The sequence below is a fragment of the Diceros bicornis genome, chromosome 31, assembly GCF_020826845.1.
Source record: "Diceros bicornis minor isolate mBicDic1 chromosome 31, mDicBic1.mat.cur, whole genome shotgun sequence".
NCBI lineage: Eukaryota > Metazoa > Chordata > Mammalia > Perissodactyla > Rhinocerotidae > Diceros > Diceros bicornis.
Window position 1 is genome coordinate 23,662,261 of NC_080770.1, and position 15,049 is coordinate 23,677,309.

The 15,049-nt window shown below is 42.4% G+C and overlaps 1 protein-coding gene across 3 annotated transcripts; it reads left to right on the forward strand.

Moving 5' to 3' along the window:
* The first annotated feature begins 59 nt into the window (after positions 1-59).
* Positions 60-10,141, forward strand: HARBI1 (harbinger transposase derived 1). Of its 3 annotated transcripts, none has more exons than XM_058527031.1 (4): positions 60-97; positions 583-693; positions 811-1,629; positions 7,438-10,141. In XM_058527031.1, exons 3-4 carry the CDS (start codon positions 960-962, stop codon positions 7,815-7,817), a joined length of 1,050 nt encoding a protein of 349 aa, XP_058383014.1. In that variant the 5' UTR covers positions 60-97; positions 583-693; positions 811-959; the 3' UTR covers positions 7,818-10,141. The 3 variants fall into 3 exon arrangements, with proteins under 3 accessions (XP_058383014.1, XP_058383015.1, XP_058383013.1); XM_058527030.1 differs by having other exon boundaries at positions 91-162; XM_058527032.1 differs by lacking the exon at positions 583-693 and having other exon boundaries at positions 89-162.
* The last annotated feature ends 4,908 nt before the right edge of the window (positions 10,142-15,049 follow it).

The window sequence follows — 15,049 nt, forward strand, 5'->3', positions numbered from 1 at the left end:
TGCCGTGGCAGCTGGTGCGCCGCCGCCGGTTCCGGAGGAGGGCGGATCCTGCTAGGTGGGCGGGGAGTGCGGCTTGTAACCTGGCTGCCGCCGAGAGGTGGGTGACCGGCCTTGCCTGACTTGAGTGGCCGGCGCAATCAGACTTCCGTATCCATTTCTAAGGTGCCTTCTAAAAGCGGCAGAGTCGCCTCCTAACCCTTGCTCTCTCAGCCTCTTCTTTCGCGCCTTGCTTCCAACCTGTCTAATCTTTCCCTCTTCCTAGCCCATAGCCTCACAATTTGGATTTCCTGGGATGAGAGGAAAACTTGTTAGAGCACACCATCTACGTACACCAAGCTGAGTCGTGGGCATTTTTTGGCCCCTTCTTCCTTGTTAGACTGGTTTGAGCACCCCCTACATCCGTCTTGTACTTATCAGGTGGAGCCAGAGGGCTTTGGATAATGAAACTCGCGATGACTAATCCCTGCGCCGGGTAGTTATGACTTATGTCAGCTGCTTGGTGGCCTGTATAGTTAGGAGCAGACCTCTTTTACTTTGTTGATAATTATGCCATCACCTCCATTAATCTTTTGCTCTTCCCAGTTCAAATGCCAGGCATTAAATGAGCCACCGAAATGCAACTCCCATTATCCTTTAAGCCAAAGCAAGCCTGTCATGAGGCCATGAGTTGTTGGAGAAAAACCCAGATTACAGGTATTGTACCTCTTGCTTGAACCAAATGAAAATTTGAGAAAAAGAGCTGGTGTAGCCTTTGAATCACTTTAAAGTCTTTGGTAGGTTTCTAATGTTTTTTTCTTTTAACCTTTACAGAGAGAAGATTATAAATGCCAGAGCCATTTAACTGATGGTTAGCTGTTGAATTCTGACACTTCCTTACATATCTTCTTGCACCAACATCTTCACTGGGAAGAGTTCAGGAAAAGTAGCAGAGGGAAGGAGAGACAACATTTACATGTACCATGGCTATACCAATAACAGTGCTTGACTGTGATCTCTTGCTATATGGCCGAGGTCACCGGACACTGGACCGCTTTAAGCTGGATGATGTGACCGATGAATACTTGATGTCCACGTATGGGTTTCCTCGACAGTTCATTTATTACTTGGTGGAGCTCTTGGGGGCAAGTCTTTCTAGACCTACTCAGAGATCCAGGGCTATTAGCCCAGAGACACAGATCCTTGCAGCACTGGGCTTTTATACCTCAGGTTCTTTCCAGACTAGAATGGGAGATGCTATTGGTATCAGTCAGGCATCTATGAGTCGATGTGTTGCCAATGTCACGGAAGCACTTGTGGAAAGAGCCTCGCAGTTCATTCACTTTCCAGCTGATGAAGCCTCCATGCAGGCTCTGAAGGATGAATTCTATGGGCTGGCAGGGATGCCAGGGGTGATAGGAGTGGTTGACTGTATCCATGTGGCAATCAAGGCACCAAATGCTGAAGACCTCTCCTATGTGAACCGCAAAGGTCTGCATTCTTTAAATTGCCTGATGGTGTGTGACATCAGAGGGGCACTGATGACCGTGGAGACAAACTGGCCAGGTAGCCTACAGGACTATGCTGTGCTGCAGCAGTCTTCTCTCAGAAGTCAGTTTGAAGCTGGAATGCACAAAGATAGCTGGCTTCTTGGTAAGTTTGCAGATGTATAAATGCTTCATCTTATAGCCACAGAAAAATTATGTAGCAGAGTAGAATGAAATAAGGGAGTCTATAGACCTGAGTGTCAGTCCTGTCTTTCTTTTTTTTTTTGCTGAGAAAGATTCTCCCTGAGCTAACATCTGTGCCATTCTTCCTCTTTTTTGTATGTGGGTCACTGCCACAGCGTGACTGCCAACAAGTGATATAGGTCCACACCTGAGAATCGAACCTCGGCTGCTGGAGCGCAGCACGCTGAGGTTAACCTCTAGGCCATGTGGTCAGCCCCTAGTCCTATCCTTTCTTTAATGAGACCTCAGGTGAGCACTCTCTGAGCCTTAATTTTTTTTAATCGACATTTAATTATTAAAATTTAAAAACATATTATTTGACCCAGCTCTTCCACTTCTAAGAATTTATCTTGGAAGTACATGCTCATAAATATGAACATTGGTGGTATAAAACAAAATTACATAGAAGAATTTGCATCGCAGCAGTGTTTTGTAGTTGCAAACGACAACCCTACAAAAACATTCCCCTTAAATACAGTTGAAATACTTATTGGTAGAGATCTGGTTAAATGTGTACATCCATACAGTTGAGCCTTAATTTTTATCATCTCTAAAATGGTGAAAATAATGCCAACAGCAGTAATACCTATTGTTAAGATTAATGTATATGAAAGTTCACCATAAAGTATTGTACAAATATGAGATATGATTTTTGCCGTTGGTGATTGTCACTTTGATGTCTATATGAAAATGATAGCAGACAGTGCACTTACACAGTTCTTACAGAAACTCACTTCACAAATCTGCCCAAGTGCCATTGCAAAGCCTGGCTTAGTGATATGAGTAGGACAAGAACCCATTCAATATAGAATAGTGCAAACTGGAGTGACTGTAGAGCTGTGAGGAATACAGTTAGTTAACAGTGATAAAACCCTTGAGCCTGACCGCTTAGGGTTTTTTTTTTTTTTTTCTTAAAGTGCTACTCTTATATGAGCAACAGTATAAGGGTTATCTTGTATACAACATATTATTGAAAGATGAAAAGATGCATTAAAGATTGGAAGACCTCTCTTTCAAAACCACTAATCATATCTGCACTGCACATGCTCATAACAGTGTTTAACATGTAGTAGACGCTTGGGAATTATTTCTCTTTAATGTGCTTACTGGCACTTGAATCGTCCCCTGTTCCAAGAGACTGCTGTCACACTGGTTTAGAGCTGCCAGGGTGCCATGTGTGACGTCTTGGAACTTAGTGAGTTTCTTGAGTTGTTGGTTCTACATACCGTTTTCACCTTCTATTTACTGGACCTTTATCTTAATCACACCTCGTACCCACTTTGAACTGTCAAATTTCGTTTTCATACAACTCACACTAAGAAGTGAAGGAAAATCTGTTTTGCAAGTGTCTCCTCTAGCTACTTCTGCAGCTGTAGGAATACTCGGGTTCCAAGCTCATTTCTCATGAAATCACTTGGGTACCCTAACTATAAAGCCCACTAAAACTTACCGAGCGCATAGAATTTGTCAGGCGATGTTGTAAGCACTTTGCATTGGATTATCTCATTTCATCCTTATAAAAACTCTTAAGGAGTTACATACTAATATTCTCAACATTTTTACAGCTGAGGAAATTAAGGCACAGAATATCTAAGTCATTTGTGTTTAAGTTTTAAAACTAGGTATATGAGGAGTTACTTTATTTGGCAAATATTCCTTTTGTTAAAGACTTCAAGGCCATGTAGGAATTACTGATTTTCTTTTCCTTCTTTGGGACCCCAGATTCAGTTGGAATTATGGCTTTAAAGTTTTTTGAGTTGTTTACAGGACATAGTTGAAAATCAGTAAAAGCTGTGACAAATTTTTATATACTTTTCTGATTCCCCTCTTTACAGGAGGAGTCGAAGTTGGGAGAGATGGATATTGCAACAACATTTAACAAATGTTGATTAAGGCCAGTTTTGGTACCAGGCCACATGCTAGGCACTAAGGATGCTGGAAAAGTATACACATGTGGAAACTGATTCCCTGAGTACTATCAGTTCTCGCACATACCCTTTGGAAAACCTCCATGAGCTCTAACAGGAAAACTAGTTTGAAGACTCCTGAACTAGTATAGTGTTTCATAAATTTTCCAGATCAAAAGACTCATCTGGGGAATTTATTAAAAATGTACATCACTGGGCCCCACCTCAAACTTTGGGAATGAGAATCTTCAAGGAAAGAATCTAGACATCCATTTTTAACAGGTGCCCTAAATGATCTGTACAAATAGATAAGTCTGGAAAACACTGGTCTCTAGAGAATGTGTGGACAATGGGGTAATGCAGGGGAAGATTGGCAGGATTATGAAGAATGATAAGATATTAGAAAGAGAGAGAGAGAGAGAAGATGGCTGATTGTATCTTTACACAACCAGATTTGTGGAATAGTTCTAGATTTGCCAAATCTAGAATTAGCTGTGATTCCTCTTTGTTTTTTTTTATTTTTGTGAGGAAGATCAGCCCTGAGCTAACATCCATGCTAATCCTCCTCTTTTTGCTGAGGAAGACCGGCTCTGAGCTAACATCTATTGCCAATCCTCCCCCGTTTTTTTCCCTAAAGCCCCAGTAGATAGTTGTATGTCATAGTGGCACATCCTTCTAGTTGCTGTATGTGGGACACGGCCTCAGCATGGCCGGAGAAGCGGTGCGTCGGTGCGCGCCCGGGATCTGAACCCCGGCCGCCAGCAGCGGAGCGCACGCGCTTAACCGCTAAGCCACGGGGCAGGCCCATCCTCTTTGGTTTTTTTAGCATATTTTCACCATAGGTGTCGTCCCTTTGTGTCCTCATTCTTATCTGTCCCTTCAGAGTGCATTACCTAATTCCCCTTCTCTAAATGTACCTGCTTCTGCAAACAGTTCAGCCTGAATGCTTATTTCTTCAGCTCTTGGCCTAGTCCTGTTAAGCAGCTTTGGGTAAGATCTGCCAGAATGTCTTATGGATAACTGATCATGTAAGCAATTGTAATCTGTTTAGCAATTCTGAGCCTAATCCCCTCCTGAGTGTCTGTCTTCCAGTGGTGCTTGGATTATAACCAGTTAATGACGATGGAGCATTTTATAAAAGGTCTACATTGACTAACTTGTCCTGTATGTGTCCCCATTTAAGGCCCATACTGTTTCTTAGAGAAATGTTTAACAAATATCATTTAGTATCTCTGTGCTTTGGCATTGATCTTAAATGTCTGTGTTATTCTCTTTTACAGCATTACACCATTGTTTTAGCAACTCTGAGTCTGACATTAGCATTTAGTGACTAGCTCCTTCTTCCTTTGCCTGACATATCAAAGGATGGTTGACATATACTTTGATCTTCTCATTTGTAAAATGAGTTCAATGGTATCTAACCTGGCCGAGTTGGGATTGGATAATAAGAGATAATATTTTTAAAGTGCCCAGCACAGTGCCTGCTACATAATATGTATTCAATGAGTCATAGATATTATTTTCATTATTATTTATAACATCAGTTTCTTAAATTCAATATTTAGTAGGGGTGAGTTCAATTAAAATAGGTTGTACTTGGGGGAGGCAGTCAGCTGAAAATAAAATTTGAAAACTTTGTGAGACTTCTTAGATGTTTAAAGTTAATCCAGAGCCAGCCCTGATGGGCTAGTGGTTAAAGTTCCGCACTCTCACTGCTTCAGCGGCCGGAGTTCATTTCCTGGTCATGGAACCACACCGCCTGTCTGTCAGTTGCCATGCTGTGGCAGCGGCTCACATGGAAGAACTAGAAGGACTTACAACTAGGATATACAACCATGTACTGGGGCTTTGGGGAGTTAAAAAAAAAAAGAGGGGCTGGCCCTGTGGCGTAGTGATTAAGTTCAGTGCGCTCTGCTTTCGCGGCCTGGGTTTGCGGGTTCGGATCCTGGGCGTGGACCTACACCACTTGTCAGCTATGGTATGGTGGCGACCTACATACAAAAATAGAAGGAGATTGGCACAGATGTTAGCTCAGGGCTAATCTTCCTTAAGCAAAAAAAAGAGAAAGATTGGCAACAGATGTTAGATCAGGGCAAATCTTCCTCACCAAAAAAAAAAAAAAAAAGAGGAAGATGGGCAACAGATGTTAGCTCAGGGTGAATCTTTCCCTGCCAAAAAAAAAAAAAAAGGTAATCCAGTACAGGGCCAGCCCGGGGTTCATGGGTTCGGATCCCAGGCATGCACTGACGCACTGCGTGTCAAGCCATGCTGTGGTGGTGTCCCATATAAAATGGAGGAAGATGGGCACAGATGTTAGCCCAGGGCCAGTCTTCCTCAGCAAAAAGAGGAGGATTGGCGACAGATGTTAGCTCAGGGCTAATCTTCCTCACCAAAAAAAAAAAAAAAAGTTAATCTAGTACATCTAAAACTAATACAATGTTATATGTCAATTACATCTCAATAAAATAATTTTTTTTAATTAAAGTTAATCCAGTTCTTGGAAATGTAACCTTCTAAAAGAAAGGAGTCCTATATGTTTTGGAATAACGCCTAGCAGTCTCTGAACAGACCGTAACTATTTACCGAATTGATGGTGATTGTGCAAGTTGGTACTCCTAGGGCCTGTTTGTATTTCTAGGAGGTTGTGCCTCTGTGTGAGACATTTCGTCTGCCAGATGTAGTGTCAGGAAAACTAAACATTATAGAAACATTATACTGTTGTAATAGGACATTGCACCCCAGTTTTTGTTTTGTTTTTAGCACTCCCCAGGATCATTTGATAAGGAAGTCGCCTAAGGGAAACGTCTCGTGTATATTATTTTAATTGACTTCTGATTTTATTTCCTTATCACTGACTATTACGATTTGCATCGTTATATATATATTTTTTCTTTTTGTGAGGAAGATCGGCCCTGAGCTAACATCCGATGCCAATCCTCCTCTTTTTGCTGAGGAAGACTGGCCCTGGGCTAACATCCATGCCCATCTTCCTCTACTTTATATGAGACGCCGCCACAGCATGGCCTGACAAGCGGTGTGTCGGTGCGCGCCGGGGATCCGAACCCCGGCCGCCAGCGACGGAGCGCGCGCGCTTAACCGCTCTGCCACTGGGCCGGCCCCTGCATCATTGTATTTATGCTGTCCTTGTTCATGTGAAATTCTACCAGCTCCTTTATTACAAAGGCATGGTTCTAGTGAAAGTAATATCTAGGGAGGCAGAACACCTGAGTTCTGATCTCTGTCACAGATGCTGAGACTTTTATTCTTCTTAGTACTGGGAGAATGAATGATTATTGTCCATGAAATACTCTGAAATCCCTAGGTAGTGCTTTCAGACCTGACATTTTAATGGTAAAGTCAGAAATTTTCCTCCCAAGTGTTTGAGATCTCCTGGCAGAATTCTCTTTTTCTCTCTTGCATTCTTGCCCTTTAGAGATTTTGAAGGTTGGCTTGTTATGTGATAGTTTTTACTAACCTTTTATTAAAGAAGAATATCTCTGAATTCAGAAAATCCAGGGATTTTATTTCCTCCAGCGCCTTCATCTCCTTCCTACATTCTTTCAGACTTGGCTTTCTTTAGCTATCAGCCTTTTTCTCTGTTGGTTTTAACCAAAAATATTTCCAGCCAAGACTCATGTCTTCCTGCCCATGACACTGGCATGCCTTCTCTTTACCACAGCATTTCCCTTTTGGTTTTTCTGGTACACTTTGGCTCCAGGGACTGTTACATTTTTTTGTCCATTCTCTGTGTATGTTCCTGAATTTTCCTTTTTGTTTGTATTCCAATTATAATCATTTATGATTTCCTTGGGCCTTCCCCACAGGAGACAGTTCCTTCTTTCTCCGTACCTGGCTCATGACCCCACTTCACATTCCTGAAACTCCAGCCGAATATCGCTATAATATGGCCCATTCTGCAACTCACAGTGTGATTGAGAAGACTTTCCGAACCCTCTGCTCCCGATTCCGCTGCCTGGATGGATCCAAGGGCGCTCTGCAGTACTCACCTGAGAAGTCCAGCCACATCATCTTGGCTTGTTGTGTCCTCCACAACATCTCCTTGGAGCATGGGATGGATGTTTGGTCCTCTCCAATGACAGGACCCATGGAACAGCCTCCTGAGGAAGAATATGAGCACATGGAGTCCCTGGACCTAGAGGCTGACCGCGTGCGTCAGGAGCTGATGCTCACTCATTTTAGCTAATGTGAAGGTGGGGAGGAGGGAAACTTTCGGAAGGAGTCGTGACAAACTTTCCCCCTCCACCACCCCCTACACAGTTCCATCATCTAGCGTGATTGAGTGTGTGGACACTTGTCACAAACTGACATTTAATCTGTGTGTTTTAGAAGGGTTGGGGCTATGCCAGAATATCTTGATTCATTTGCAAATTTATTAACTAAACCAAAACCAAGACAAGAATTCCCTATTATCTGTTGAACTCCAGGCTGAGCGCTACTCATTGGAAAGCTCACTGGTTGCAGACATTTATGATTGTGCCTATAAAATCAAAGCAAAGGGGAAAATGGCATCTAGCCAGAACACTTTTTGTTTCAATTATCTAGCGATTTCAAATGAAAATAATATTTGTTTGTCCTGAATTATTTGGATAGTATTTTAGCTTTTCTACTGTGCTGCCTATGTAGGCATAATCTGAGGCAAGTGTAAAGAGTAAATTTAGGGCCGGCCCTGTGGCTTAGCGGTTAAGTGCCCGCGCTCTGCTGCTGGCGGCCCAGGTTGGTATCCAGGCGCGCCCCGACGCACCGCTTCTCCGGCCATGCTGAGGCCGCCTCCCACATACAGCAACTAGAAGGATGTGCAGCTATGACATACAACTATCTATTGGGGCTTTGGGGGGAAAAAAATAAATAAATAAAATTATAAAAAAGAGTAAATTTAAGTTGGGGAATGGTCTTCTGACATAAGTAAATGGCTACCAATATGAGTTTGAAGCTTTGTTTTTTAAGAGAATATTAGGGACAATCTGAAACCTTCATCTTTAGTCTTTCTGCAATAACTGGATTATGACTTGGGCCTAGTTCCTAGGGAGAACATCTGGACCCCAGTCTCCTATTTCCAACCCTGAGTAGGAGTTAGAGGCTAAATGGGTTTAAGAACCCAATCAACTTAAAGAAGACAAGTCAGATATAAACAAAATAGCAAGCTTACACTTTATAGGAGATCTAAAGACCCTGATAGATTGATGGACAAAGGAGATTCACCCAGCTTTTGACAGCTCACGTCTAAATGGATCCCATTTCTTATGATCATGATGTTAGAATGTCTGTCTGACCTTTCTACTTTGAAATTCCTTGTACAGAAGGAAGATTTAGGGACTAAAGAAAGTATGTGAAAATATTAAAAAGGAGAGGTAAAAGGAATATAATTCCTTGGTTTAAATGAATTCTGGAGTTAGACCTACTTGAATATCTTATGTGCAAAGTGATGGACAGAATTTCCTAGGAAATAAACAACCCCCACCAAGTCTTGTTCTAAAATAATACTGATATTGGGCGGGCCCCGTGGCTTAGCGGTTAAGTGCACGCGCTCCGCTGCTGGCCGCCCAGGTTCGGATCCCGGGCGCGCACCGACGACACCGCTTCTCCAGCCATGCTGAGGCGGCGTCCCACATACAGCAACTAGAAGGATGTGCAGCTATGACATACAACTATCTACTGGGGCTTTGGGGGAAAAAAATAAATAAATAAAATCTTTAAAATAATACTGGTATAAAAATAACCTGATTGGAATAATGAAAGTGTGAATTAGGTTCACACATTGGTGCCTTTGCTGGGACAAAAAAGAGACTTTCCTGAGGATTGTCTTGTTCCCAGTTTCTCAGCCACTCACCATGTGATACCTCTGACTTGTCCTCTTGGATGATTTCCTACCTGCCTTTGGCAGTGTTAATCTGGTGATTTTCAAAGTAAAGAAATGAACAGCTGATGACAGAAGAAATTTGGAAATAAATTAGGGGTGACTCATCCTCAAGATTAAAAACAATTATGGATTATTATCTGCTGTTTATTCCTACTCCAAATGCTATTTCCCATCATCATCCTACTCTATAAAGAGTGGGTCCATTTGGTAGGAGGTTGAGCTTAATATGTACAATGATGTCATTGAGATAGGAGTGAACAATGAAGAGGTGACTGGAAACTTGAGCTCTATTCATTGTGCAACAGAGGTGCCCTGTTACCTTTTATTTTTTTGTAAAGTTTAACTTGTGACCCAAGTATGCCTTGTCTCCCTCCTAAGGCAATATTTTAACTCTTACAGTCTTTCTAAGTTTCCTGAGATGGGAATTTTTCCCAATAAAGTTTTGGTTCTATTATGAATATTGCATGAGAAAAGGGCTACTGCCACCCATGTATCATAAGTGGCAAGGTGGAGGGTGATTTTGGAAAGTGCCTAGCATTTTTAGCCTTAAAAACTAAGTTAGGGCTGGCCCTGTGGCCGAGTTGTTAAAGTTCCATGCACTCAGCTTGGGCAGCCCGGGTTCAGGGGTTCTGATTCCGGGTGCGGACCTACTCATCAGTCATGCTGTGGAGGCATCCCACATACAAAATAGGGGGAGATTGACACAGACGTTAGCTCAGGGCTAATCTTCCTCAAGCCAAAAAAAGAAAAACAGAGGAAGATTGCCAAAGGATGTTAGGGCAAATCTTCCTCACCAAAAAAAAAAAAAACTAAAAGGAAAATTGGAGTTTTCACAACTTAAATCACTAGATGGTGATATGAAGCCTGAATGGGAGGGACAGTCTTGGAGAGATTTCAAAAGCAATTTCAAGTCTATTACTTGCACACCAAAGATAATTTCTAAGATAATTTCTAAACTGACTGACCAATGACTGGCAGTGTTTTTTTCCCTAATAATTCCACAGAATAACTGTTCAAATCTATTCCTTTAATCTCCTTTTGACCTGGATTTTTACAGGCCAGGATTTTTCAGTCCATACTTATACTTTCCCCAAAATGATCTAGGGGAGGGATTGGGTCTATACTTCCAAATTGCCAAAGGTTTGCTTATAGGGGCTTTTTATAAGTGCCTGAGAAATCTTCTCTTGAGGTCCTTATTGTGGATTTATAGTGTTTTCCTAGTACCATTTTGGGAAAGAGTCAAGGATTTTGCCTGTCTTATGTAAGCCTCATCTTCCCATAGATGACTCCATCTGGCCAGCATAGGAGTTTTCCAGATTTGCCCTTAGATGTTTCAAGACAGCAAAATCTCAGGATATATTAAGGGAAAACTATAATATTGGGTCATCACTGGTTTACCAAGTCCAAATTATACAAAAGAGGGACCATAAACGTATCCTTTGTTTAAAATGAACTGAACAGGGCCGGCCCCGTGGCTTAGCGGTTAAGTGCGCATGCTCTGCTGCTGGCGGCCCGGTTCGGATCCCTGGCGCGCACTGATGCACCGCATGTCCGGCCATGCTGAGGCCACGTCCCACATACAGCAACTAGAAGGATGTGCAGCTATGACATACAACTATCTACTGGGGCTTTGGGGGAAAATAAATAAATAAATAAAATGAACTGAACAGAGATGGAGCTCCTTTCCTGATCCTTGGATTGTAGAGGATATAGAGCAAATTAATTTAGGGAGAAAAAACAAAACACAATTTGAATGGAGTCACAGAGTGAAGACATATAAGAGGTGGGGAAAGGGATAAAATAAAAGCTAGACAGATAATAGACATACTACGATTGTATCCCTACCTGAAACAATAAACTGAAAACAACTCAAAGACTGGGCTCCCCAGTCGCTTTCCCTGGCAATGGAAGGGAAGTTCGGAGGAGGACAAGAAAGAAAGGAATCAAGCGATCTTAACAATTGTGCATGCACATATTCTTAGGACCCATAGTGCTCTCCAGATCCCACCCAGATTTTATGAAATTGTGGGTATAAGAGGTCAGGGACTCCAAATTAAGTAGGACTGTGTTGGTTGTAAGGATGGCAATGAGGGAAGGAAGGGAAAACACTTGCTGGAGGCTGGGGACACCCCAGTTCCCTAACATCAAGTTCACAGGCTTTTTGTTTTCTGTGACTACAATCTAAGACCCACTTTGTGACAATCAAATGGGAGAGAGAAAATCTTTGGATGCTAAACAGGAGCACGAAAAGTAGACCTTGAAATCGTAGGTTAGTAAATTTCAAAAAGTCCGTTTGAAAGGAATCTCCATGTTTACCCAGCCAAACATTAAAGATCTATCATTCTGTTGAGACTTTTCTAATCCTTACATATACACCTATCTTTATGGAAGGGCTGATTTCTTGGTCATTCTAGACTGTTAAAATGTTCATACATTTCAATCCAGTGATAAATCCCACCACTGGAAATTTATCCTATATCAATCATTCCAAAGAAGGAAGAGCCTTCTATCATTCTACTGTAAATGCTTACTTGCTGTTCTGGGATCTCCTCCCTTCCCTGGACTTCTCCTACATCACTAGACTGCTTCCACCTTTCCCAGCCAGCCCAAAGTGTGTATGCCCCACAGCCCCACAGAGCTATGAGACCAGGCTACAAAAGAACAGAATAGAATTGCAACAGCAAAACCTGCTACTGGCTCATCATTTTGGCTGCTTGAGGCCTGACTCCTCTTCCTGGACTTCCTAATAAGACGACTCATGGTACTGCTACAGAGTTACCTCATCCTAGGTTCAGGCCTGATTTCTACCACCCAGAGTGTGGTAGATGTTTCTCAGCTCCCAGAGCCAAGATAAGGAACAGACTTCTCCCCTTCTCTCCTTTCCCCTCTCTTCACCCTTCATCCCAGGCAATTCTCCCAGGTCAACATGTCCCAATCCTCTTTTCCTGGTTTAGACTTGCCAAATTTTTTTCACGTGATTGACAGTGGCTAGATCCATTCTTAGGGTGACCAACTGTCCCAGTTTGCCCAGAGCTGTCGCAGTTTTAGCACTGAAAGTCCTGTGTCCTGGGAAACCTCTTAGTCTTCAGCAAACTGGGACAGTTGGTCACCCTACTTCAGGGGAAGTGTGATCTTACCTCCAAGGGGATAGCTCCCAGAGGAGAATCTTATCAGAATACAATAATCAACAATCAAAATAATAATGAGTTATTGAGTCTTAATACCAATATGTAGGCATCAGTGGTACATCCCAGGATTATGTTTACTTCTGCCCACCTGGTTTCTTTTTTTCAAGTCTTCCTCCTGTGTGAGGAGATTCCTGTAGCTTTGAGGGTTTCAATTCCTGATCTGTTGATCTACTCTTCTGTCCAGATAGACTTCTCCATAAGAACAAGCAGTAGTTTGTGGTCACACTGAAGTCTAAATCCACACTAGAAAAGAAAGAGTTCTCTGAAGAAATTTATCTGTAGAGATGCAACTCTGCCTGCAGAATGAGCCGTCTTTTCCATGGTTTCACAGGCTAGTCTAAGCTTCTCAAATATCTCCATTTTCAGACGATGATTTTGGATTTATATTTGCATAACCTTCAGGTGTTTTCCCCAAAATAAAAGCCTCCGGCATTTAAAAAACCAACAACTTCTTGTGCCTTGAAGTTAGTTTCTTTAGTTTTTCTCACTGAAATCAAGGTTTCAAAATAATGTCGTTATCTGGGTCAAATTTGAATGAGGCTGTAACTCTACAAAGTTATGCCCCACAAGCCTCTCCAAGAAGGAAGCTTCTCTAAAGCCTGTGTTCTAGCAGTAGAAACTCAGCCCTGGGATGACAGCAAAGGAAAGTCTATTTGCGCACTCCTCATCTGGCTCCAGGAATGTGCCAGAGACTGCTTATTTAATTGTCCTCTTTTCCATTTGCCCCTGACTTTTACGGGTACATGGCTGCCCGGCATAAAGACTAACTCCCAGTTAGGTGTGGCTGTGTGACTAAATTCTGACCAGCGGCATATAAGTGGAAATGTCCTGTGCTATTTTCAAGATGTGTCCTTATGGCTAGGAGACATGCCTTTCCTCTTTCAGCTTCCTGCTGGGTGGAATGTAGACATGACGTCTAGAGCTAGAGCAGCTGTCTTGGACCTGAGATGAAAGCCACTTATTGAAGATGTCAATGCAACAAGATAGAAGCCTGGTCCCTAACACTGAACGGCCACACCTTACCCTAGGCTGTACATCTCTGGATTTCTTTTACATGACAGAGAAATAGACCGATACCTTGCTTCCTTACTCTTTTTGTTTATGTGCAATAGGTCTTAATAATAAATAATAAAGTTATAACTGCCTCTTTCCAAGATCATCAATACCTATTATGCAGAAAACGTTTGGAAGCAACATACAAATTCAACAATGGGGCTCATGGTCAGTATATCCTCTCAATGGAATATTGTGCAATTGTTAAAAATAACAACTACTAAAGACTTTAATAGGGAAACAATATAATGCAAAACAATAACAGTGTTGTATCTCTGCTTAAACTTTAATTAAACTTTAATTTATTTATTTGTTTTTCCCCCAAAGCCCCAGTAGATAGTTGTATGTCACAGCTGCACATCCTTCTAGTTGCTGTACGTGGGACGCGGCCTCAGCATGGCCGGAGAATCCGTGTGGCGGTGCACGCCCAGGATCTGAACCCGGGCCGCCAGTAGCGGAGGGCGTGCACTTAACCGCTACGCCAGGGCGCTGGCCCTCTCTGCTTAAACTTTAAAAAATTATGTAGGATATTTCCAAGGACTGCATGGGAACATGAACAAATTAAAACTTTGTGTTTTGGATGCAGATTATTAATTCTTTCTTTAGTTTTAGACTTTCGTAAATGTTGCTATAATGTTTACTGATTTTAAAAGTCTCCTAAAACAGTGGTAGACAACAAAAGCCCAGTGTTTTGTCCTCATATTATGGATGCTGTTTTATCTTCCATTATATATATGAGTTGTCCCTTCAGTATTTTCACGGACTTACAGGAGGAGATTTTTTTTTTTTTTTAAAGATTTTATTTATTTATTTTTCCCCCAACGCCCCAGTAGATAGCTGTCTGTCATAGCTGCACATCCTTCTAGTTGCTGTATGTGGGACGCGGCCTCAGCGTGGCCGGAGAAGCGGCGCGTCGGTGCGATCCCGGGATCCGAACCCGGGCCGCCAGCAGCGGAGCGCGCGCACTTAACCGCTAAGCCACGGGGCCGGCCCCAGGAGGAGATTTTTTTAAAAATTACAATAAATTGGGGTCAGCCTGGTGGTGCAGTGGTTAAGTTCGCCTGCTCTGCTTCGGAGGCCCAGGGTTCACAGGTTCAGATCCTGGTTGTGGACCTACACACTGCTCATCAAGCCATGCTGTGGTGACGTCTGTCCCACAAACAAAATAGAGGAAGATTCGCACAGATGTCAGCTCAGGGACAATCTTCCTCAAGCGAAAAAAAAAAAAAAAAAAAAACATAAGGTGGAGAATTGGCAACAGATGTTAGCTCAGGGCCAATCTTCCACACCAAAAAAAGAAAAAATCAAGTAAAAATA

Excerpts from the sequence above, each read along its gene's own strand:
- HARBI1 (XM_058527031.1), top strand. The coding sequence starts at position 960 with ATGGCTATACCAATAACAGTGCTTGACTGTGATCTCTTGCTATATGGC. Across the intron at positions 1,630-7,437 it reads CAAAGATAGCTGGCTTCTTG|GAGACAGTTCCTTCTTTCTC; the intron begins GTAAGTTTGCAG and ends CCTTCCCCACAG.